This window comes from Colobus angolensis, unplaced genomic scaffold (assembly GCF_000951035.1).
Source record: "Colobus angolensis palliatus isolate OR3802 unplaced genomic scaffold, Cang.pa_1.0 Scaffold220, whole genome shotgun sequence".
In the NCBI taxonomy this organism is placed as follows: Eukaryota; Metazoa; Chordata; class Mammalia; order Primates; family Cercopithecidae; genus Colobus; species Colobus angolensis.
In genome coordinates this window covers 1,870,096-1,896,445 of record NW_012115378.1, presented here as the reverse complement: position 1 = coordinate 1,896,445, position 26,350 = coordinate 1,870,096, and the positions used below count along the sequence as shown (strand labels likewise).

General features: G+C 38.3%; 1 protein-coding gene across 2 annotated transcripts in view; it reads right to left on the bottom strand.

Moving 5' to 3' along the window:
• Window positions 1-7,654: 7,654 nt before the first annotated feature.
• RPRD1A (regulation of nuclear pre-mRNA domain containing 1A) overlaps window positions 7,655-26,350 on the bottom strand; it is a 74,674-nt gene continuing 55,978 nt past the window's right edge. For both annotated transcript variants that reach the window (XM_011943669.1, XM_011943670.1), the window contains exon 7: window positions 7,655-11,138. In XM_011943669.1, coding sequence (XP_011799059.1) covers window positions 10,989-11,138 — 150 coding nt within the window. In that variant the 3' untranslated portion in view covers window positions 7,655-10,988. The remainder of the gene's footprint in view (window positions 11,139-26,350) is intronic.

The window sequence follows — 26,350 nt, the reverse complement described above, 5'->3', positions numbered from 1 at the left end:
TGGATCACCCGAGGTCAGGAGTTTGAGACCAGCCTGGCCAACATGGTGAAACCCCATCTCTACTAAAATTACAAAAATTAGTTGGACTGCCTATAATCCCAGCTACTCTGAAGGTTGAGGCATAAGAATTGCTTGAACCTAGGAGGCAGAGGTTGCAGTGAGCAGAGATTGGGCCACTGCACTTCAGCCTGGGCGACAGAGTGAGGCTCTGTCTCAGGAAAAGTCAATCAATCAATCATTTTCTCTGAAATAATTCCAAATCTTTTATTTTTCTCAAGGATGGAAATTACAGCAAAACTTTTAGAACTGACATATTCTTTTATAAATTGGGCACCCCAAAATGATGGTTTACAAACCTTGGGTATAGTCCTCAGTTGTCAATATTAACAGACAAAAGAAAATGCAATAGTATGGGTGTTTAAAGTACACAGTTTTCAATATCTTCAGTTCAACTTTAAGCCCTTTTTAGCCCGGTCTTAATATGAAAGCTTTTAAATTTATCTATTCAGAGCTATCAGCTTTTTAGAGAATATTTTCTTACCAACTTTAATATGAAATCACACACCCCAGTATACCAAACTATGTTTAAATTTACAATATTTAAAGCATGTTTTAAAATCCTTAACTTTTAAAGATATAATAAAATCTCTAACATATCAATAGATCATATGTATTTCAAATTAGATATTGCATTATTTCATTCTGGACTTAGGAAAAGATCACACAAAGCTTATGGGACAATTGGGTAGTGGTATTAAGTATCCATGTTTTGGATTTTTGTTTTGATATCTTGGAATTACATTTATAGCATATAGATCTAAATAATTCTCCCTGTCAGTCTTAGTGTATCATAGTACTAGCTACTGTTCTTCATATACCCTCAGGGAAACACCAAGGGATGATACTTGATACTTGGTATTGAAATAGAATCGTATGTGATTCGTATAAAAAGACTAGCCTAGGTGCACTCCAGCCTAGGTGACAGAGCAAGACCTTGTTTTTTGCTCTCTAAAGCCTCACCCTTTCCAACAGGCCTACCCTAAGCTTAACCATGTAAACTTAACATGCATTCAGATTCATTTGATGCTTTCAGATTTACACTGGGCAAAGACCATTAACAGCACGAACCTTTTTTTTTTTTTTTTTTTTTTTTTGAGGTGGAGTCTCACTCTGTCATCCAGATTGGTGCGCAGTGGCGCGATCTCAGCTCACTGTACCCTCTGCCTCCCAGGTTCAAGCAATTCTCCTGCCTCAGCCTCTCGAGTAGCTGGGGCTACAGGCATGTGCCACCATGCCTGGCTATTTTTTTCTCTTTTGGTATGGGGTTTCACCACGTTAGCCAAGATAGTCTTGATCTCCTGACCTTGTGATCCACCTGCCTCAGCCTCCCAAAGTGCTGGGATTACTGGCATGAGCCACCGCACCTGGCCACAGCACTAACTTTTGGTAGTGCCTTATAGTTTACAAAAAGTATGTTTACATATACTGTCTCATCCTGTTTAATTTTCATTTAATTCATCAGTATGGTGAGACAGGTTTTCAAAAAAGAACTTTTAAAAGTCTTTTTCATTGTTTATTTGACCCATGGTCAGTTGATCAACCTTCAGAAATGAGTACATATGTCATTCCTAGAGCTATAAAGCACTATCCATCTATTTCCCACAGATATCAACCATTCTTTCCTCAGTGTTGTGTAACTTTTTCACACCACTTGTGTAGAACTTATGACATTATTTAAGCATGTCTCCCACATTAAATTCTGAGTTCTATGAGGGCAAGCTGTATCTCACTCATCTTTAAATCCTTTCTTATGCTTCTATAATGTCTGCCACATAGTAAAGGCTCAACATATCCATTCAACAACCTTAGAAACTATGCTTGCTATATTGAATGGATAAGAGGTGTTTATTTAGATACTCTGACTTATTAACTGGACTTCTGACAACTTAGGTCCATAAAATGCAGAAAAGCTGAGAAGAATTTTTCAATGGGTACCCTTAGGAAACCACAAAAGCCGAGACCATGTTCCTCTTACTGTTCACTATAGTTCAGTTGGCACCACTTTTGAAGCTGAAAGCAACCCATCAAACTTTTCACCTAGACAGATGGCAAAGAAATGGATTTTAACTCCTGTTCCAACTCCAGTCAACTTGGTAATGGCTACCTGGAGTGCTGATTGTATTCAGGCTTCATAGAATTAGTGATGTGGGCCATAAGCAAGAGACAGAGGAATGTAAAATGAGAAGGGCACATACGGCAGACACCTGTCACCCTTCTCTGAAGGGATGACGGCATGGGTTCAGACACAAAGCAAATCTGTAGAGTTCTTTGATACACTATTGTCCAAAGTAAAGACAACTGAAGATGCTACAATTTTGAGTTTATAACTAAATTTTGTTGGCTTTTATTGATAAGTTCAGATGGTATGTATGTCTAAAGACTAAGATTATTTTTTAAATCAGAACACATCTGCAAACAATTATTGAAGTCATGTTTTAATTTTATCCTTCGGAAAACAAAAGTACACTGTGTGGAGGATTTTTAGAAGATATAAAATACTATTTTAATTTCATTAAGTAGCATATAAAGAAGTCTGTGCATCTTTAACGTATTTAAAAAACAAACGAGATTTCTAGTACAGAAAGAAGGAATTTTAAAGTGCTTACAGAAGCTATCTAAATCCACGCAATGTACTAAGTAACTTAGGTCCATAAAATGCTGCAAAGCTGAGGAAGAATTCTGCAGTGGGTATTCTTAGGAAACTACAAACTCAAAGAGCACGATCCTCTTACTGTTCATTATGAATGTTCTAAGTAATATATATTATAACAAAGATGGAAGCCAAATCAGAGTCCAAAACAAAATGAAACTGAAGAATATTTTAACCAAATGATGTATAATAATGGCAATAACTTTCCGTAATAAAAGTATTTAGAATTTGTAAAATGATAGATAACACTTGATAAATATGTTCATTGTATCTAACCTCATTACAGTATTCAAAGGTTATTAACTGCCAAAAATATATGTAATGAATATTTTATTTCCTATATGACTACAATGAAGGTAACAGCTGAAAATAAAATTGCTTAACTATTCCCCTGGGTTATCTAAAAAAGCAATTGTTTCACTTTATAACTATAAGAACTTATAAACTAATTTAAATATTAAAAATAGAGTTTTTTTAAAAATTCATATTCTGAAAACACTTTCCTTATATTTTAAAAAATTAAGCTTTCTAAGTGGTATTCTTCGAAAGAGATGCCCTTAAAAAAAAAAAAGATTTTTCTAACCCAAAACTTTATGCCATACTGCAAAAACTGGTTAAAATTATATTTTAACCAAGCAATAAGTTCATCACTAGCAGTTAGCTTCCTATTGGTTCCTGGAGGGAAAATTATGCTCAAGTGGAAAAAGATGGTGCTTTATGCTACCGGTATAAAATTTTGCAACAACTATAACTGTTCTATTCCATCAATGGATATAAAAGCAAGAAAGCAAAGAGACAGAAACTAGAGAGAAGTTGCAATCTTTCTTCATCATGCTAGCCAACACATAAAGATACTAGAAACTCAAACAGGGAGAATGCTAAGCACCGATGACATCTGCGTGTACTTGGGCATCCACAGCTATTAGCTCTATAGGGATACAAGGAATTGGACATGAAGCTCACCAGAGGTCCTGCAGCACTCAAACACCAGCTCAGAACGCAGAATGCAAACAGACTTTAACCTCCCGCAGTTTACCACATTCCTGCTGCAGCCTAGCAACTCAAATCACAAAACCACAACCCAGGCACCACTTCCCACATTATGGCAGTATAATGAAATTACACAAAAATACCTCTAAAAGAATCAAATAGCATTGTGAGCTATTCTTTTACTTTTAAAAGCTAATCTTTTACTTTTCCTATAAAAATACAAGATTTTATAACTTAAATATCAAGAGCTAGAAAAAACAATAAATACTAACAGTATTTTGAAAAAGCCATGTTTTAATGTATGATTTAAACTTCTCAAAATTTCTCACTTATCTTGTTTTTCCATTAAGTAACATGAAATTTCCTTCGCTGAACAAAGAAATATGACTTTAAAAAGGTTATAAAACTGGCTTGGTGTGGTGTCTCACACCTATAATCCTAGCACTTTGGGTGGCCAAGGCAGGAGGATCACTTGAGGCCAGAGTTCGGGACCAGCCTGGTCAAAATAGCAAGACCCCAACTCTATTAAAAAAAAAAAAAAAAGATGATAAAACTAACCAAACAATACCTGTACAACTGAATTTTTAAAGACATATCCGAATAAACTTAATGGCTCTGGACCACAATATCATTTACATTAATTCAAAATTTCAGTTTTATACTTTTTCCATGAAGCACAGAACTCAGATATATGTATAATTCTATGGTTCATTGCAAATTCTACTTTAGTCCATGATCCATTTATTGAAGAGCCATTAAAATATAGTTTCCATTTTTTTATGTCATCCAAAAAACCTGTGGTGGTATAATCATACCAAAGGCTACTGAGTCTTTTATAGTAAGGCAGATGATGGTCAGACCCCAAAATGCATTTCTGTTTCTCTTTCACTCTCCCATCCTCAGAAGAATCATAAGAACTGTGCTAGACAGAGAAATGAAATAAGAAAATACAGAAGAATTTGCCCAGGTGGAGAACGGGGTTCTTAAGTTTAAAATAAGAAGATGAGGAGGGAGAGCATCAGGAAGAATAGCTAATACATGCGGGGTGATGGGTTGATAGGTGCACCAAACCACCATGGCACGTGTTTACCCACGTAACAATAACAAACTTGCACATCCCGCACGTGTAAACTTAAAAATAAGGCAGATGAAAAGCATTTTTTTTGGCTTGTCAGGAAGGCCTGCTATTACAATTGCTTTTGTTGGAACAAAAAGTCCTTTTAAAACCTCTAAAGGTTTGCCATATGTGAGAAGTCTATTTGAGGTAACACGTCGGATGCCCAGAACAGTGGTTCCCAAAACAGACGTGGAACTTCAGTGGCCATCATAATTACCTAGAGGGCTAGTTAAAAAGATATATTGCTGATCCCCAGCCTCAGATTTTCTGATTCCGTAAGTCTGGGGGCCCAATAATTTGCACGTCTAACAAGTTCCCAGCTGAGGCTAATACTACTGGCCTAACAAACCTGCTGGCTTGGAAGAAATATGTTGTCTAGAATATCCCTAGTAATAGTTCACTCTGACTCTGCTTTGTTGATGTGAATACAAATAATTGCTTTGAAAAAAACAATTGGAAATGAAAGTAGGGATTCAAACAGGTATTTGTACACTGACATTCATTGTAGCTTTATTCATAAACAGCCATAAGATGGAAGCAAACCCAAGTGTCCATCAGTGGATGAGTGAAGAAAACATGGTGTACACATACACACAATGGAGTATTAGCATTAAAAAGGAAGGAAATTCTGACATTTGGTACAAAATGGAAGAACCACAAAGACATCAAGTGTAATAAGTCAGTCCTAAAAAGAACAAATATTTTATAACTCCATTTATGTGAGGTACTTCTAGAAGTCAAATTCATAGAAGGAGAGCAGTTGTTGCCAGGGGTTGGTTGGGGAGGAGGGTGGTTATTGTTTACAGGGTCCAGGGTTTCAGTTGGGGAAGATGAAAAAGTGCGAGACATGGATGGTGGTGATGGTTGCACAGCAATGTCAATGTACTTAACTCCAGAGTACATTTAAAACTGGTTAAAATTTACCATTATGTATATATGGCTATATACTTTTTTTTTTTTGAGACCGAGTTTCACTCTTGTTGCTCAGGCTGGAGTGCAATGGTGCAATCTTGGCTCACCACAACTTCCGCCTCCCGGGTTCAAGCAATTCTCCTGCCTCAGCCTCCCAAGTAGTTGGAATTACAGGTATGTGCCACCACGCCTGGCTAATTCTGTAGTTTTAGTAGAGACGGGGTTTCTCCATGTTGGTCAGGCTGGTCCCAAACTCCCAGTCTCAGGTAATCTGCCCACCCTCAGCCTCCGAAAGTGCTGGGATTACAGGCGTGAGCCACCACACCCAGCCCTGCTATGTACATTTTAACTAAAAAAAAAAAAAAAAAAAAAGTATCCTCCCACAAGCCTCCATCCTTCAACAGTGCGTTTAGCTGATGTCTTGCTTTTCAGTTTGAATACTTGGATAACGTTAATTTCACTATCACATGAAATGTTATGCAAAATGTAGACTTGGTGATGGTAGAACTGCAACACAACATATCAGCGTAAGAGGCAGCATCATGTAGTGGTTAAGGAGCACCAGCTTGGAGTCAAACTTGGAACCAGGTTTGAATCTCATCTTCACCATCTACTCATGCAGAGTCACACACAACTTAAATTATTTTCATTGCCCAGATATAAAAGTGGAATAATCAGAGTATTTACCACAAAGGATAAGTGAGGAGCTTAGAACAGTTCCTGGCGCACAGTAAGTACCATATATGTGAGCTACCATAATTATCTGTTATAGACCATACATTGCTTTGTAGGGCATGTTTCTCAAAGTGCAGTCTATGAATTACCTGCATTAGAATCATCTGGGTAGCTTGTTTAAAATGCAGATTTCTGCATCTATCCCAAATCTTCTGAAACAGAATCTGTGGGTATGGGTTCCACTGTATAAAACCTACTACTGCAGAGGCAAAAAAGTGGATGGGAATGGGAAGTATCTGAATTCAGATAAAGTGACCAGATGCCACCCAGGAATAGAGAACCAGGGGTACTGGCCAGAGGACTGCATCTCCCCAACTTTTTAGATGGTAAGAATCACAGAAAATTTTCTCACTAGGTATGTATCCTTTTTGTAAATGCTCCAACTGAGTTTATCAAAAATTATGGCAAACACTGCCCTGTAGATTCTCACAGATTTCTAGTATTTTCAATTTTGCTTTAAATTCAAGGAGTGGTGAAAGGGCATAGGCTCCAGAAGGTTGAAAGTACCAATTGAATCTGTTCACTCAAAAGCACTTAATAAAGCACTACTAAGCAGTGGACCAGAAAAGAATATGTGGTCTTGTTCTTTTCCCATAAGGAACTTGCTATATAATGAATTGTAAAAACCATACTTTATTATCTTGTTACCTGAAATTTGTTTAGAGCAGTGGTTGTCAGAATGTGGTCCATAACCCCAGTGGCATCAGTATCAAGTTGTTTGAACTGTAAACCATCAGGCCTTACCCCAGATCTACTGAATCAGAAGCTCTGGGAGTGGGGCCCAACTCTCTGTAGTTTATAAATCCTCTAGGTCAGGGGTGTCCAATCTTTTGACTTCCCTGGGCCACACTGGAAGAAGACTTGTCTTGGGCCGCACATTAAATACACTCATGATAGCTAAATGAGCTTTAAAAAAAAAATCTCTTAATGTTTTAGTTTACAAATTTGTGTTGCACCACATTCAAAGATGTCCTGGGTCACGTGCAGCCCACAGGTTGGACAAACTGGCTCTAGGTAATTCTGACGCTCACTCAAGTTTGGGAACTACTGGCCAAGTAATCTCCTCCTTCAGCAGTCTCTCTACCATAACATCAGAATTACTTCCAGTGCTTTGCTTCCCTCCCAGTCCATTCATCTTTCCCCTTCCCACCCCATATCCAATGAATCAGATTCACAAAACAACCTACACATTTCAAAAAGAACATAAAACTTTATTAAGAACATCTTATACTGTCATCAGATACAGCCAAAGAAAAACGGGTAAACAAACAAGGAAAGTTCATCTTCCCATGTGCTATTGCCACCTCAAAACAGACTCCTGTGTGGATGGCTGGAACAACAGTTGGCAACAAATGCTCTGTGTAAAGAATTCATTAAGTAACACAATGTTTCCTTTCTGTACAGAGAAGAATTGGGCTTACATTTTAAGCTTTGATATAGTGCAACAACTATGAAACAAGACTGCATCTTTCGGAGCTAGTTCTTAATAGAAGACACAGCAGTTTGGTAGCTTTTTGTTATTTCAGATAATGTAATTTTGTTTAATGAAAAGTTCAGAAAGGACATTCTAACTTTCCCAATTAGTTATATTTGTACTGTTGAGTTTTTTCTCTCTAAAGATTTCTCAGAATCAGTTCAGTAACTATACTTTAAAAAGATGAGCTGCTCATCTACAGTGATAATTGACAACTTAGTTTTTGTGATTTTGCAAATCAAGATGTCTGGGTCATCCCCACTTTTGCTGATTCTGAAAGATTTCTTATAGAAAAACCCTGATTCATAGTGCATGTGAGAGGAGATACCAAAATAGCTGCATCTGGACAGGGAGGTTGGCTACTGAGCACAGCTGATTCTCTGATTCCTGGTTCCCCTCTATGGTCCTTTTACTTACTGTAGTGATGGAAGGAGAGAAGGAGCACCCGGGAATCTGTTCAGATTGCCACTCCAGACAGCTCTCTGCACTGTATGTGGAGAAAAGAGTGATGGTATCCATTCAAACCATAGTAGCCCTACGGCGCCATGCTTTTCTCTTGAGGGGCCAGACCAAACTGCACTTAAAGATGCATGATTTGCCTCAGGTACACAGTGGAGAAAATGCTCATGATTTCCAATTTGGTATTATATTACCCCCAACTAATCCCATTTCTTGAGAAAATGAAGTCTTCCTTTTAGGAAGAACGTTTGCTGCTAAGGCTTACCATGTTAATTATCACACAGCTGAAAAGATGACTTCTAAATCAGACTGTATTGTCTGTGTTCAGTTAATAAGTTAATCAACAACTGAAGTTTGTGGAGGATTGGTCGAGGGGTGGGATTCAGGTTTTTGAGTACTATCACTTATCACAAATCTCATCAAGCTTTTTAAAAAAATAATGCATTTTTATCATAAATATTTAGAGCAGATACTGGCATTAAAATCAGTATCTAAGTCAGAAGTCTGTCTGAAATGGTGAAAATATTTCAACAAACTTCTAAAAGATTTCAAATCTTCCCAGGAGTACATAGTTTATAAATTAGTTTTAAATGGAAAAAATATATATATTTTGAATGGATAAATCACCACATTAGCAGATCATAAATAAGGTCAAGAGATTGAAAATAAGTTAACATACAAGTTTTTGCTTTCACATTAATAAAAACTTAGTATACTTTCATAACATGTACAACCAGGTTTCATAATTGTGCAACTGTCACCTCCCCACTCGGCTAAATCTTTTTCTTCAATTTCCTACACCTAGGGACAGAGGTACACAGCACAGGCAGACATCCCAGGGTGTGAGTGTGGCTGCTGCATGCTGTGTTCTACTTAGAGCGGTGTTACAAATGTTGGTCAGGATCTATGATTAGTAACCTGTGAACCACGTTACAAGTAAAGGACATTCATGGTTAAGTGGATTCAGTTCCCAGGTGAGCTATCAGCGGCAGTGTTAGGGAATCTACTATTCTTTCTGTGAGAAAATGCACCCCAAGTCCCAAAAGTTGACTAAAAAACTTTGGAATAAGCCATGTATTATTAGTAGTGCATGGAGGGGCACTACTTATATGTGTCTCTGTTTTGGAAAGAGGTCAAATTGTTAGAAGAACTATTTGCAGAACTACTTGGCTATTAAAAATAAATGTCTGCCTTCTTCATATGTAATTCATTTTAACTATAATTTCTAATACTGAGAAAGAAACAATGAAGCCATTCAGACTACAGAGACATAATTGGCTTGTGGGATTTTCAAGATGTTTTATTGACTACCTAATTTGAATCTACTTACAAGGAGAAGAAAAATGTCTACTATGTAAAGCAATGAATGAAAATAAACGTTTATCCTAAGTCATTATTAAGTACAAATCCACAGCTTAACAACGTGTTTTTAAAAGCAGGAGAGCATGCAACTGCTCTAACACACAGGGTTAGAAATAAAAGGTAAAAGTACATTTGTTTTGGTAACTGTAAATATACAAATATAAAATGTACCATATCTACCCTGTAGTGTGGCACTGCTTAACTGCCAAATATACAGTCATTCAAAAACCTTAAGGAAACATTTAAAATGTCTCAGGCTACTTTACTGAACATTAATGAATATTGTGTTCTTGAGCTATTAGAGCTAAAAATACTATTTTTTAAAGTTATATGAGTAAGGGAATAATAAAAGTATCATTATTTCATGTGTCTTTTAATCCCATAGATGGCTTTTTGTTAAAGGGATCAATTATGTTAAAAGGAAACTGATCTGACAAACTGAAACCAGTTCCAGAACCAAAGTTGTCCTCTTGGTAGAATGTCAAAATTTATGTTATTTCCAAAGTATTTTCATTATTAATCTACTCAAATAATTACAAACAGTTTAATCAAGGGAATCACTATTTAACATTTTTAAAATCTACACTGGCAGTTGGAATGGAACTTTTACAATGCTATTAAGGAACAGTTTTCTAGACTTTCATCTGCCCCTCAAAGTGACTTCTATGTTGAATGTTAAATTACCGACCTCTAAGGAATCAAAGGCATGTAGAGACACGGAATAGATATTTTGTTTGGGGAGAAGGGTAAAGATTATGTTGGAACATTTAGTCCCTTCTACAATCAAGTCCTAACTATACCATAATAAAGTCTCAATCAACTCCTAATTAGTTCTTCCCCTTTAGGAATTACATAGTATACAGTGATTAGATGCTGAAGAAAATAAAGAAAAACAATTGGAAATACCTGAAGAAATAGAAACAAGGGATTTCTCACAAGGCCCCAAATCAAAAAAAAAAAAAAAAATTTACAAAAAGATCTTTTGAAAATAATCACTATTTGTGAGCTTATTAATACACACAATTCATCACTTTGTTCAAATTAAGTCATGTTAATTTACCAATAAAATAGTAAACAAACCAACATTTTAAACAATTTTATAAATTACTCGTTGTTCCTTTTGTTAGTGTTTCTTTCTCAACAATATACAAAAATAACACTACAGGACTATCCACCTAACCTGTCTCCATCTCTTGCAAAGTCCTGGGACCTGGGAAGAGGCTGGTCCATCAATCTTCACTATAGATGTCTCCCGCAAAGGGCAGGTGCATGTGGCTGCCAGTGACGTTGGGCAATCGAGATAAGTCTGGCAGGTTCTGGATCCGGGACCTGAGTTCTTTGCGCACCAGGGAAACTCTGGCTAGCTTGCGCTTGTACTCCTGTAACATCAAACCACCTTCATTAGCATTCAGGGATTGAAAGAACTTCCTAGCTAATAATGACCTACATCAAGTCAGGTACTGTATATACTCAGTTAATGCCATATTTAAAAACGTTATTCCAGTGTGAGTTTTCGCATCAAAAGATGAGCTTTGGAAATACATAACTAGTAAACTATTATTATTAGGAAAAACCACAATCTTTAGCTGTTGCTTCACACCAGTAGAAAGAAGACTAACATTAATATGCTTAACCTCGACATATAAGATGTTCAGTTATTCTTGAGTTTGGGCAAGAAAAAGTACATATTTATTTTCACAAACCTTAACTAAAATTTGGCAAGAACATCTATGAAAACTCAGTAAGAATGGCAAGAGTCTGTGGTGTTTGAAGCAGGACCGCTCCCTTCCTGTGCCCTCCCATCTAAGCAAGGAGGGTCCACTCCAGACTGCTGCAGCCAAGAATATAGGATCACTCTCCCTACAACACCCAGCAGGAGGGCTTTATTCCCAGAAAGAGTGCCTTTCATCCCACCCCAGCTACCTGGTGCTGAAGCTAAGTCCTGAGATAGAGCAGGTAAGAGCCTGGGGAATCCCTCCTGCCCAGCCCCCACTCTTGGAAAAGAAGTTCTTTCTTATGCATGGAGGACTGAAAATACTTGGGCCCTGATAAGCCTCACCTCCAACTCATGAGGAGGTGGCTCCACAGAAGAGGAGGCAAGCCAAGACAGCCTCAGGCTGCTGCACCCCTCCCCTTCTCCAAAAGCTCAGCACCCACAGCAGAGTATCACTCAGAGAAAAGTTTCCCACTATACCCATCTCAGTTCCACGGTCCTGACTCAGAGATTTGGTCTGAAGGAAGTAGCAGGCAGTAAAATCGATATGTCCATGGCAATTCACTACTACCACAGTGCATGGCACAAAGCAGGGAGATTCAGGCTCTTTCCAAATGTCACAGGTAAGTCCTGAGAGGACCATCCTAGCAAGCGTATAGATGAGGAAACACCTAAGGAAGAAACCCAGCTAGGAGTTTACTGCTACTCTCCAGGAAAGAAAGGACTAGGGCCTGAACCAAACCAACAGTAGTAAGGATAGAGCAATGTCCTTTATAAACTACATTATATGTACATAATACCTTAATTTCAAAGACTGAAACAATGTTTAGAGAGAAAAATCAGCAGGAATTAGTTGTGGTTCTGCTGTAAGGAATAATGAGGGTTCAGGCTTCAAAAGCAGGTAGATATCGGGGCTGTCATCTGAGATAGCAAAGAGAGGGGCACAAACTCCTTTGGAGAAGGATACAGAGTTCATTTTTAAGCATGTTAAGTGTGAGTTATCCATGGCATTTCTAGTAGGCACTTGGAAATGTGATTACAGTATTCTGAGCTACAAATAAAAATTTAGGCTTTATAACTGACAAATTCTAGCTAAAACCAAGAGAAGAGTATGAGCCACTTAGGTTTATATAAATAATCTACAACATTTCTCAATCATTTTGCCCCTCCCTTCTCTGCTCTTCTGCACATCTACCATGAGCCAAGATTTTGTCAAACTTTATTTTTTGTGGTTTTAGTAAAAACATACATATAATGAATCTATCTGATTTTCTGTCTTTTCCATCATATCACACTACCTCCCATGATTCTAATGTGTCCACCCAAAAGATGGCATGACCCCCTCCCTCTCCTGGTTAAGAATCACAGTACACACAGGAAGGAAGAGAAGTGAGCTAATAGCAAAATGCAGAAATGTCACCAATGTTGAAAAGGATCATGAAAAGAGCAGTAAAAGAGTAGCAGATACCAGGATAGAGAAGTGAGCATGTATTTGGAAAGTTTCCCACTTTTTTCTTATGAAAATACTGGCTTGCTGAACAGATGCTTTGTATGTGGTAACTATAATCCAACCCTTCAAGAACAATACCACTCACATCCATTATCTGAATAACTCAGTAATTATCCTTAACTAAGAATATCTGTTGTTTTTTTTTTTTGAGACGGAGTTTTGCTTTTGTTGCCCAGGTTGGAGTGCAATGGTGCCATCTCAGCTTACCGCAACTTTCACCTCCTGGGTTCAAGTGATTCTCCTGCTTCAGCCTCCCGAGTAGCTGGCATTACAGGCATGTGTCACCACACCCAGCTAAGTTATTTGTATTTTTAGTAAAGACGGGGTTTCTCCATATTGGTCAGGCGGGTCTCAAATTCCCGATCTCAGGAGATCCACCTGCCTCGGTCTCCCAAAGTGCTGGGATTACAGGCATGAGCCACTGCGCCCGGCCTGCTCTCCAAGATCTTATAAAAGAATACAATAACAAATTCATTGTAATTTGATATTTGAAAAAGGTTCACCTACAGCATTTCATATTTGAAGTTTCCCACTTCTTAAGTGTGGGCTGTACGTGATGACTGACTTCCAAAGAGTACAGTATGAAAAGGAGGGAAAAAAGATCAACTTTACAGAGGAGAAAAACGACAAACAATACTTAAGCCATGTGATAAAGGCCCTTTCAACACTATCACTCAGGTTGACAGTATTTCCTTTGACATGAGACGAAAATGGCATTCTCCTTCTACGGTCTTCCTCCCTGAAACATATGACTCCACTTTAGCTGTGAGAAAAACATCAGAAAATCCCAACTGAGGGACATGACCAGTAGTGCTGAAAACTATCAAGGTCATCAAAGACAAGGAAAGTCAGAGGAACTGTCACACCCAAGAGAAGCAGAACAACCAAATCTAATGTGATATTCTGGATGAGATCCTGGAACAGAAAAAAGGACATTAGGTAAAAATTAAGAAAATCTGAATAAAGTATGGCCTTTAGTCAATAATGTATCAATATTGGCTCACTATTTATGACAAATGTATCATACTAATGCAAGATGTTACAATAGGGGAAACTGGATGTGAAGTGTATGAGAATTTTCTAAACTCTCTTCATAGTTTTTTGGTAAACCTAAAATTATTCTAAAATTAAAACTTAAAAAAAAAGTCTGATGGACAAATTAAACATTTTCCCAGATTATCAAAGCTGTTTTGCATAATTCTTAATCTTCACGAAAATGCTAAAACACAGGCATCATTATTCCTGTTCCATAGATAAGAAAACAGGCTTTAAAAACTGAAGATAACACGCTGGTTTCCCCTTAGGTAAAACAAATCTTCCAACTTTTACTAAAAACTGAACATAAACTGCTCAAGGTTCATTAACACCAGGCACCATGTAACATAATTGATTTTGATACATCAAAATTGATGAATAAATTAATAGATCTTAGTTATTTCTGGTCAAATGATACAACATTTGCTATTCAAAAAGATACAACCAAAAACATTTTGAGATGTTTTGCAGAGTAGCAGTTGTATTATCCACACTGTGATGCAACTTGGTTAAAAATACTGGCCAGGCACAGTGGATCACACCTGTAATCCCAGCATTTCGGGAGGTCGAGGTGGGTGGAACGCTTGAGCTCAGGAGTTTGTGACCAGCCTGGGCAATACGGTGAAACTTCTTGTCTCTACAAAAAGTACAAAACTTATCCAGACATGGGTGGCATGCACCTGTAGTCCCAGCTACACAGGAGGCTAAAGCGTGAGTCACCTGAGCCCAGGAGGTCGAGGCTGCAATAAGCCATGACTGTGCCACTGCACTCCAGCATAGGCAACACAGTTAAGACCCTGTCTCAAAAAATAAAATTAAATTAAAAATAAAATAAAATAGAAAGAAATATCTGTATTTAAGATTACAAATAATGTATGGCCACTACAGCATATATATTGAAGTTATTTTAAACTATATAGAATTTTTATGATATTAAGCCCAATATGAACAAAATTCCCTTAAAGTCAAACACAGTAAAAATTCCTATTTAGAATCTTTTGTTCAAGTTTTTCCTCCTTTACCTGCCCAGGATTCCAATTTCTTTCCATACTTCCAAGTGCCAGCTGAAATCCCAAACTCTACATTGAACCTTCCCCAGTGACTTTTCTCATATCTAAACTTTCACTATTTTCTGACCATGTAACAATGTATTGCTTTAACATCCTATTGACCATTCACATACACATATATAGAAAACACTTTTTTAAAAAACTGATGAATGGGCCGGGCGCGGTGGCTCAAGCCTGTAATCCCAGCACTTTGGGAGGCCGAGACGGGCAGATCACGAGGTCAGGAGATTGAGACCATCCTGGCTAACACGGTGAAACCCCGTCTCTACTAAAAAAATACAAAAAACTAGTCGGGCGACGTGGCGGGCCCCTGTAGTCCCAGCTACTCGGGAGGCTGAGGCAGGAGAATGGCGTAAACCCAGAAGGCGGAGCTTGCAGTGAGCTGAGATCCGGCCACTGCACTCCAGCCTGGGCAGCAGAGCGAGACTCCGTCTCAAAAAAAAAAAAAAACAAACTGATGAATGGAATGTCAAAAAAGAGGGAAAAAATTCTATCATTTGAATGGTTAAACCTCTTTCACACACATGTATATACATATGTATTTCTTAAGAAATGCAATATTCATAAGCAAAACATTCAATATCCAACATTCATAAGCAATTTCTTTATACTGACTTAGCTACATGCCTTTAAAAATTATTTTTGGAAAGCAGAGAATGTAAATAAAAGGAATGTAACTGAGTATCTATTCTACTACAAATAAGATCAGCAAAGAAAACCAACTTTGCATGTTTTTCCTCTACTACAAATTTTGCTCTTCTTTCCATCTTACCCATCTTTAGTCAAAAGCTACTTATAAGTTTTTAAATTGGGGCACAACATAAAACTCGTAACTATTAAGAAGATACTTCAGTTAGTATATATGTGTATCCATCCGTGTAACCAACACCTCGATCAAGACACAGGCTTTTTCAGAACCCCAGAAATTTTCCTCATACCACCTCTCCCAACTTTTAATCACTATTTTCCAAACTTCAATTAGTTAACTACCATCCTTCATAATGTTCTTTACCACGACTCACTTACACTATTTACATAATACTTAAATCAACTCATTTTTTAACATCTTCATTCTAAGAAATAATATCCATGCAATCACAGGTTTGTGGTGCTCATTTTGGTTTTGACTCACACATCAAAATAAACGTAACTAGGGCCAGGCGCGGTGGCTCACGCCTGTAACCCCAGCACTTTGGGAGGCCGAAGCAGGCGGATCGCCTGAGTCACAAGTTCAAGACCAGCCTGGCCAACATGGTGAAACCCCGTCTCTACTAAAAATACAAAAATTAGCTGGGTGTGGTGGTGGGCACCTGTAATCCCAGCTACTTGGGAGGCTGAGACAGAAGAATCACTTGAACCTAGGAGATGGAGGTTGCAGTGAGCTGAGATTACACCATTGCACTCAAGCATGCGCGACAAGAGTGAAACTGTTTCAAAAAATAAAAAAAAAAGTAACTATTAAAATAAATGTTCTCAGGTGGCACCACGGCATGGGTGCATTTGGGAACCAATGCTTTACCTCATTCTTCTTACTCTGTTGACCTAAGCCACTTTACTTCCCGTTTTCCTCATTCAACAAGGCACACCTTTCTGTCCTTAATTTACCCTTTACTTGCCACCAGTGTCATCACTACCACCCTAAAATTTGTTATCACCTCAGTCATGAGCAACCCTCATGTCAGTTTCTGCAGTTCCAGCTTCATACCAAGGCTCAGTTCCACTGATCATATATCCAAGCCCCTCCACTCTTCAAAATTTCGCCCACCTGTCATAAGCCAGGCAAATTTTCACTTTGCCTAAAACTTTTCCACTGTTCTTACCATCCTTACTCTAGGCTCCTAGCTGAAACTATCTCTGCACTGTTTAGTTGTTAATACATGTAAGCCTCTGTCTTGTCTTTCCAAGGGCAGAAGCCTTCTTTACACTGCTATACTTCAACACTAGTGAACTAGGTGTGATTTGCCTTGTGTGCACTGCAAGTGGGCTACAGCTTCTTGAAATCTGAACCACCATTACAGATTTCTTTACAGTTAATACTAAGTATATATTGAGGATCCAAATTTTACATATTTTTCAAGACCTACATTAAGACTAAACACAGCCACAGAATCTTTTCTGACTCTGGCCTCAAACTAACTTCCTAAGATATGCTACTACATGAGTTATTTCTGAATTACTACTGGATTGTTTTCTAATTTCATACCCATAATTAGGAGAAAACACATTCTATGTATCGACATTACTTGCAGTGTCCAGCAGGGGACTGAGTATTAACAGTACGCCCCAGTCAACACTCCATGAAGTCAGAAGATCTGGATGGAGTACTGTTTCCTCAATCTACTATCTATGTAACCCTGGGCAAGGACTCCCGAAGATTATCTAAGTAAGTCTCAGATGTGTCCTTTATAAAATAAGGGTACTATTTTACAGTGCTGTGTGGCCAAACTGATGTGGAAATTTTCAAATTAAGAAATTCTATATAATTGTGGTTATCATTCTGAGATGATATCAGAATCACCTTGCAGTTAAGAACATCTAAGCAAATAAATTTCCTGAAATTTGTAATTCTTGTTCATTTTAGGACTGACCCAGATAGCTGTTCTAAACTTCTAGTTGCTTTAAATATATATTATTTCTGAAATTAAAATATTTACATTGCTGCCTTTTTCTTGCAGATGCTGCTAATAATTCTGCTTTTATCTTTCCTACATAATTGTAACCAAAAAAAAAGAGAGAGAGAGAGAATTTCAACTACATCCATACGGGTATTTTTACTGGTCAATTAAAGGCTTTGGTCAATTCTAAGCACCATACTTAATGTATTGCAGACCTATGGCTTCCTACCCATTTCTTGATAAAAACAGCAGACTTTGTAGAGAAAAAAGGTACGAAGTTTGTTTTCTCTGGTGACCTCATTTATCTGTAGTATAATGTCCTTTGCCTCTTTTAAGAAGTTAACATACAAGTCTTTCTTAAGCCACTGCCTTCAATAGAACTATTAAGAAGCTTCAGTTCTCATTTTTAGGAGCCATCACCATTTACTTTTACTTCGTTTGGCATGTCCTGGAATTGGGCCTCTTTTCCAGATTAGAGGGAAAAACTAACTGAAGTATTAATCAAGATATAACACACACACATCCATTTTCTTTTTTAATAAGGCCAAGAAATTCCATGACGCCAGGGAGTTTCTGAAACTGCAGACTAGTCAAGTCTGTTACCATCCACAGGGGACAGAGTCCAAAGGAGATAAAGATCTCAGTGGCTTGCCCTTATCTTCTGGGAAACAAATGCTCAAATTTAGCTTGGTCTCTAATCCTGGAATTGACAATTTTAAAAATGTAAACTCCAATGTATCAAATCCTTTCTCATTTCTTTTCACAGGTTATCCTATATACATCTCAGATGGAGCATTTTTTTCCCCTTGACTGCAGAAGTTTTACTTTAGTGTAAGTATCACCTAATGAACTGTCTCACTTCCTTTAGTTCATTTCATTCTCTTAAGAAATCTACTACTGCAAAGTTTCATTAATCTTCCAGATTGTTAACAAGCATGTGGAAAAAGATATGTATCAGGTTTTCGGCAAGGAATCCAACGCTGACTGCCAGCTGGGTTTTGAAAAACCAGTAATGTTAAATTATTAGGGTAGATGTTACAAACTTTATATATTCCAAGATTTCATATACCACACTGTGACCCTAACCAAATAGCTACTACACTTTTCATCTTACTACATGCCAAACGTTGTTCAAAGTGCTCCATTTAACCTTCACAGATAGAGATTATTACTAACCATGTATTACAGATGATGAAACTAAATCACATTTAACCACTGATTAAGAAACTTCACCCAAAGTCAACAGACAGGGGCCAAAGGGGGCTCCAACTTAAGATAATCTGTCTTCAGAGTCCTCATGTTTAACCATTATGCTAACCTCTCTCTCGTATCCTGGAATTATTTTGGGGGTGGGTATTCTGAAGATGTTATCCAAACAAAAGCTCAACTAAGGGATCAGCACAGCGACAGGAGAACTAGTTATGTTCCTAAAACTCAAAATCCAACAAGGAAACACTGTGACTTGTATCAGGTAGTCTATTTCTGTCCTTAAAACATCTCTGACATTCCTAGTAGTGAAGCAGAGTTGTCATTTTCCCATGAATAACAGCATATGGGCCCCACGATAAATTTTCTTAAACAAGAGTAATGGCAGCAACATAAAGACACTAGGGAAAAGGCAGCAAGGGGCCAGTTCAACCAGAAAAGGTGCCCAGTGTCAGGAAAGCTGAACCTCCTAATAATGTTTCGACCTTGAGGGTGGAAAGATGGAGCGGAAGGAGTAAGCCAGGAGCTGATAAGCAGCATTTAACTTTGGTTATTTCTGTTAAGAAATTTCAAATCAAGCAGAGAGAAAGAATTTAAAGAAATGACCCTCCATAATCAGTCTTTCTACATGTACTCATATTCAAATGAGGAAGTTAATACTGTTAACCTTTGTTTTCTAAGTAACGTTTTAGACTCACTCACTTAGTACATATATTATCCAGTTAATAAAGAATCTCATTTCTCAGGGTCATAAATGTCATCTAATCTGGTGTTTCCCAAATTGGGTGTTCCATGAAACATTATTCCATAAGGTTTTAACAAGTAGGCCAAAAGTCAGAGATTACAAGCTTATGTTTGTAAGCAAAAATAGGGTTCTTTGCTACAGGCCTGCTCAGATCCTCAGTATCTGAGCAGAGTGAAGTTCCAAGAGTACAATCCGGTTTGCAACATTCCTCAAAATCACTGAAATACATTTCTGTTGAACACTTACTACCATCTTACAGAGCTAACAGCTTATGTATCAAATACAGTTAGGCAAACATTGAACCCAGCATTTCTCGTCCTTGTTATTCAACCTCTTTTTGACCACCTCCAGCAACAGCAAACTCACTAGTTTGTCTTTCACTTTTGAAGAATAATTTCATTGGGTATATAATTCTAAGTTGGTGAGTTTTTTCTTTCAACACTTACCATCTATCTTCTTGCTTGCATGGTTCTGCTGAGAAGGCCATAATTTATCTTTGTTATGCTACAGGTAAGGTAAGGTGATTCCCCCTCTGGCTTCTTTCAAGGTTTTTACTTTACTTCTGTCAAGGTTTTACTTCGGTTTGCTGCACTTTGAATATGGCACACCTAAGTAGAGATTGTAGGCATTTTGGTATCCTGCTTGGTGTTAGAGCTCTGAGTTTCCTGGATCGGTGGTTGGGTGTCTGTCACTAATTTTTAAAATTCTTGGCTATTTTTACTTCAAATATTTATTCAGCTTCATTCTCTTGCTTTCTAGTATTCCAAGCCCATGTACACTATACCTTTCCAAATGGTCCCACAATTCTTGGCTGTTCTGTTTATTTGTGGGGGCTTCTTTTCCATTCTGTTTTCACTTTGCATTTCAGTTTGGGAAGTTTCTATAGACCTAGTCTTAAAGTTCACCACTTCCTTCCTTGGCAGTGTCCAGTCTGCTGAACTGCCCATCAAAGACACTTTTTTTTTTTTTTTTTTTTCCCACAGTCTCACTCTGTCACCCAGGCTGAAGTGCAGAGGCACAATCACAGCACATTGCAGCCTTCACCTCTTGGGCTCAAGTGGTCCTCCCACCTAACCTTCCCAAAGTGTTGGTAATTTTTTCTCCCTAGCATTTGCTTTGGATTTTTTCTGGGCATTTCCACCTCTCTGCTTATATTACCCACCTGTTCTTGCATTGTATCTACTTTTTCTGTTACACCCCTTTACATTTCAATTATTTTAAATTGTTGGTCTGATCATTTCAAAATTTGTGCCATATGTAAGTCTGGTTCTGATACTTGTTTTCTCTCTTCAGACTGTTTCTTGACTTTCAGCAGGCCTTGTAATTTTTTATTGAAACCTGAACATCAGGTAACAGTGAGGTAAATAGGTCAATAGTGTTATTAATCTAGCTAGCAGTTAGACTGTGCATAAGATCTGCTATAGAGGTAGATGCCAGAGACTAAAACTGACTACTTTATTAAATAGCCCTTATACATTAGGAAGTTTTAAATGGCAGAGTGGTCTTGCTTGTCACCTGTAACACATCCACTTGTCCTAGTTCTGCTCTCAGAAGTAAACCAAATCCTCTTTTCTAATAGCTTTCAAAGGTTCTGAAGATAGGTATTCACATAATTTATACCCCTCCCCAGCTCTGATCTCCCCAGTTCCCTCAACCATTTTCCAAGGAACGTTAGTTCCATTTCCCTTTGTTCTTGTCTCTGCCTCTGGATACACTGTAGCAAGTTAATTCATTTTGGTAATATGGAATCCAGAGTTGAAGACAGAAACCCCGCTGTGGTTTAACCAGCATCTGATGAAACAGAACCTATCTTCCACATTCTGATCACTTAGTTTATTAGTGTAGCATAACACTAAATAAACTGCATCACCATGCTAATTGCTATACTTGTTCAGTGCTTTCTCCCATTAAGTGATGCCAAGCCAGGTCCAGACAATACTGATGCAATTAACTTTGGAAAATCAAAATAAGGGAATTTATACTAGAAATGTTTAGGCAAAGAAAGGTATAAAGAAAGAAATGCAGTGTTTCACAGTGATCTCCACTCAATTTGCACTGGTCTAACCTGTCAAGAACATTACTCGACAGAAATGTACCTTAACCACAGTTTAAGTGAGTTAGCTACTGATGGGTGAGTTTCAGAAGCAGAAGTTCTAAGTAAATTCGTGTGCATATGTGCATTTTTCAAAGCTGTTGGCAACTCAAAAAGTTAAAACTTCCATATTCTGCTCTTTGATATAACTGCTTTAAGAGGTTTGTATTTTAAACTTCTTCAGTGCAATGATATCAAAATATCAAAGTCTAAAGTTTTTGTTTTTTTGTTTGGTTTTTTTAGAAAAGGTCTCACTCTGTTGCCCAGGCTGGAGTGCAGCAGCACAATCACAGCTCACTGCAGTCTCGACCTCCTGGGCTCCAGTGATCCTCCCACCTTGGCCTCTCAAGTAGCTATGACTACAGGTGCACACCACCAAACTTGGGGAGGGAGAGGGAGACAGACAAGACAGACACAGATTTTTTTTTTTTTTGGTAGAGACTGGTTTCACCATGTTGCGTAGGCTGGTCTTGAACTCCTGGGCTCAAGTGAGCCACGCAAAGTGCTGGGATTACAGGCATGAGCCACCATACCCAGACAAATTCTAGCTCTAACATGAATCTTACTTCAAAAGCTAGGAGGGCTTAAATACATTTAGAAGGTATTGTTACCAATGACAGCATTCCACCAATAAATTACAATAGCACACTGACAGACTTCCAATCTTACTTTCTTTTTTCCAAGATGGGGTCTCACTCTGTCACCCTGGCTGAAATGCAGTGTGGTACAGTATCAGCTTCCAACAACCTCTGCCTCCTGCGGTCAAATGATCCTCCTGCCTCTGCCTCCCGAGTAGCTAGGACTACAGGTGCACACCACCATACCCAACTAATTTTTTTATTTCTTGTAGAGACAAGGTCTTGCTATGTTGCCCAGGCTGGTTTTGAACTCCCGGTTTGAAGCAATCCTCCCACCTCGGCTTCCCAAAGTACTGGGACTACAGGCATGAGCTGGCACCCAGACTCAATATTCTTTTCAGTAACCCACTGCCTGATTTGTTATGTAGGCCTAGTTTTTCAATAAATCCAACAAGAATAACTTATTTATCCCCATGTGGATAAACAGACCTTTAAAAAGTTCCACTCTTATTTGACATGAAAGAAACAAGAGATACCAGTCTGTCTAATATGGGGAAACCCTGTCTCTACTAAAAATACAGAAAATTAGCTGGGTGTGGTGGTGTGCACCTATAATCCCAGCTACCGAGGAGGCTGAGGCAGGAGAATCACTTGAACCTGGGAGGCAGAGGTTGCAGTGAGCCAAAACCCTGCCACTGCACTTCAGCCTGGGCAACAGATTGAGACTCTAACTCAACTCAAAAAAAGAAAAGAAATAAAAGAAATTTAAAAAATAAAAGACAATATAAATCTGGCTACCTATGTTAAGTTGAAGAAACTCACTTTCACAAAGACTTTTTAAAAAATACAACCACATATTTGCAACTATTTAAAACAAAGAAAGAAAACAGTGAAACAAAATACATGAAAATTCTAATAATGGTTTTCAGTGACTGCTGTAAATTTGTGGGCGGTTTTTCTATTTTTCAGTATTTTCCAAATTTTCTCTAATAATTATGTATTGCTTTCATGAAGGGAAAATTCTTAGGAAAAAGAGGCAAGGAAAGAAAATTTTAAACTCTGTATGTCACTTTCATAAGTTGAGTTAAAGTACTCAGAAGTATTCAACTATGAGACAGAAATACGGAAAAAGTTAAAGGCACTGAATTTTAGAGCTAGGTCTTATAAATCATTAAGTTTGAAATCCACAGCATGAAAATGAAGAATGCCTTGATAGTATACAATTTATTCAAGTTCATAGAGTCACTTCTAGAACCCATAACTCTCAATTCCCAGTTCATGATTTTACTCCATGTATCACTCACTGGAGACTAACCAAGATAGACAGCCAAGCAGGAATTAATTTTGTACACACAGCATGGCTACCACTGTGTTTTTGCTGTTGTTGTTGTTTTTACAACTAGGTTTACAATGACATTTTTAATCATGATTTCTTTTGTTAAAAAAAGACTAAAGAAAGTATATCAAAATGTGACCGGAGCTGTTTAAATGGTTTTAATGTATTTTTTCAAATTTCCCTTAAAGACAGTATGTTAATACCTCTGTGCCTCACTGTTTTCATTTATAAAATAGATAAGATTAGAATCTACCTATGACAATCACAGTATTAATGAAAATAGAAAAAGTACTTAGAACAGTGTCTTGGCACAGAGCTAATGCTAAATAAGTATTACGTTATGATTAAATTTTAGAGTATTATCTCACATACAAGGGAGTTTAAGTGCCATGGCAGGGTTTTATTTTTTGGACACAGGTCAGACAATCTGGAGTGCAGTGACATCACCACGGCCCACTGCACCCCTGACTTCCCAGGCTCAAGCAATCCTCCCACCTCAGCCTCCCAAGTAGCTGGGATTACAGGCATGTGCCGACATGCCTGGCTATTTTTTTAAAAATGTTATGTAGAGACAGGGTCTCGCTATGTTGCCAGGGCTGGTCTCAAACTCCAGGGCTCAAACTATCCTCCCACTTCAGCCTCCCAAAGTGTTGGCATTACAGGCGTGAGTCACCATGCCTGGCCATAGCAAGGTTTCAATTAGGTATAGACAGTGGCAATTTTTCACCCCCGTAGTGTACAGAAATGTTTTATGTAGTATTGGAGATCTAATTTGAGAGGCTTAAGAATTCTGAGAATCTTGAAACTAATAAGCTATTGGAGGCTTCAAGGGCAGCATCACCTGATAAAAAGGGGGCCCCCCATCCCCCAGCCCAATTATGCCTAAAAATCCTCAAATGGAGGGAAATGGTGCTGGATGATTAGCCAGAAAGGGGTAAAAATGCCGGAATACAGACAGAATAAAATCTAGCAGGCTAAGTCCAACCTAACAATCCTTGAACCTGACAATCCTAGAACTCCTAGCTCCCTAGCAGTAGACACCTAGATGCTCCCCTCCTTCCTACAGATGATACATTCTAAGACAGAGAGTTGAGGGAAAAGGGTCATCTGGCCTATATGACACCTGCTTCTGCATGGGGACACAACATTCTGGCAGGCATGAATAAAGCTGTATTATGTGTTCCTGTCTTCTTTCCTCTTCCCAGTTGTCCTTCTGTCCTTCTTTCTCTTCTTTACTTTCAGATTTTGTCCCCTTGCCATCCTGTGTTTTACTGTCAAAGGAAACTCTTAACACTTTCATCATTTACAAGTGTACTCTGAAACTTCCAGTAGTTCTGAATTATCTACAAGACATCTCCAACTTTCACACAAAGTCCACTTTATTACACAATACACTGTTAATCCTGAATGGCTTTTTTTAAGCAAAATTCAGGCTTTCACATATCAACTAATAAGCAGGTCAGAACTATCCCATGATGATGTTAGTCAGCATTTCAGTTTTGTACAACGGGGTCTGCAATGTGGGTGATACTTGTGACAAGAAACAAGGATATCAGACATGCTGAGTGGCAAATATTCAGGTGGCTCACGTTATGTTCCATACTAAAGGAAAAGAAGATAATTTTCTGATTCTGAATTGGAATTTAGCATCAAAAGATTCTAGAGATCCAAATGCAAAGGAAATGCAGGGATTCAGAGGACACTGCTTCTTTACATCTCATGAAAAAGCGAGAGAATATAACTGTTACACATTTTTGCTTGACAGATTTAAGTTAATAAAAATGAGATCACCATCAAAATCAACATAATTTCCAGATTGATCTACTAAAAACTGAATTCTGGCAGGGCGCAGTGGCTCATGCCTGAAATCCCAGCATTTTGGGAAGCTAAGGTGGGCGGATCACGAGGTCAAGAGATCAAAAACAGCCTGGACAACATGGCGAAACCCCGTCTCTACCAAAAATAAAAAATTAGCTGGGTGTGGCAGCGTGTGCCTGTAGAGAATCGCTTGAACCCGGGAGGCGGAGGTTGCAGTGAGCCGAGATCGCGCCACTGCACTCCAGCCTGGGTGACAGAGAGAGACTCCAACTCTAAGTAAATAAATAGACACAACTGCTTTTGTCCAAGAGTTTGAGACCAGCCTGGGAAACATAGAAAGACTGTCTCCAGAAAAAAGCAAACCAAAACAAAAAGTAACCTAAACTTCCCAACTTGAGGACCAGTTCCGCTTAACTCCTAAAGTTACTTATTTCTGTTTAGCTGGGAGAGGCTACATTTTTAAAAGGCATTGTCTGCATTTAATAATTTTTCCTATGATTTTACTAATTTTAAACTATTCCTTGGGTGCTTAAAAAGCATCAGTAACTGTAATTTAAAAAATTATAATTAGACTGGGTGCAGTGGCTCCCATCTGTAACCCCAGCACTTTGGGATGCCGAGGTGAGAGGATCACTTGTGCCCAGGAGTTCAAGACCAGCCTGGGCAATACAACGAGATCTCCTCTCTACAGAAAATACAAAAATTAGCCAGGCATGGTAGCATGCATCTGTAGTCCCAGTTACTCAAGAGGCTGAGTAGTGAGGATCACTTGAACCTAGGATGTCAAGGCTGCAGTGAGCCATGATTGTGCCATCACACTCTATCCTGGGCGACACAGCAAGACCCTGTCTCAAAAAACATATATATATATA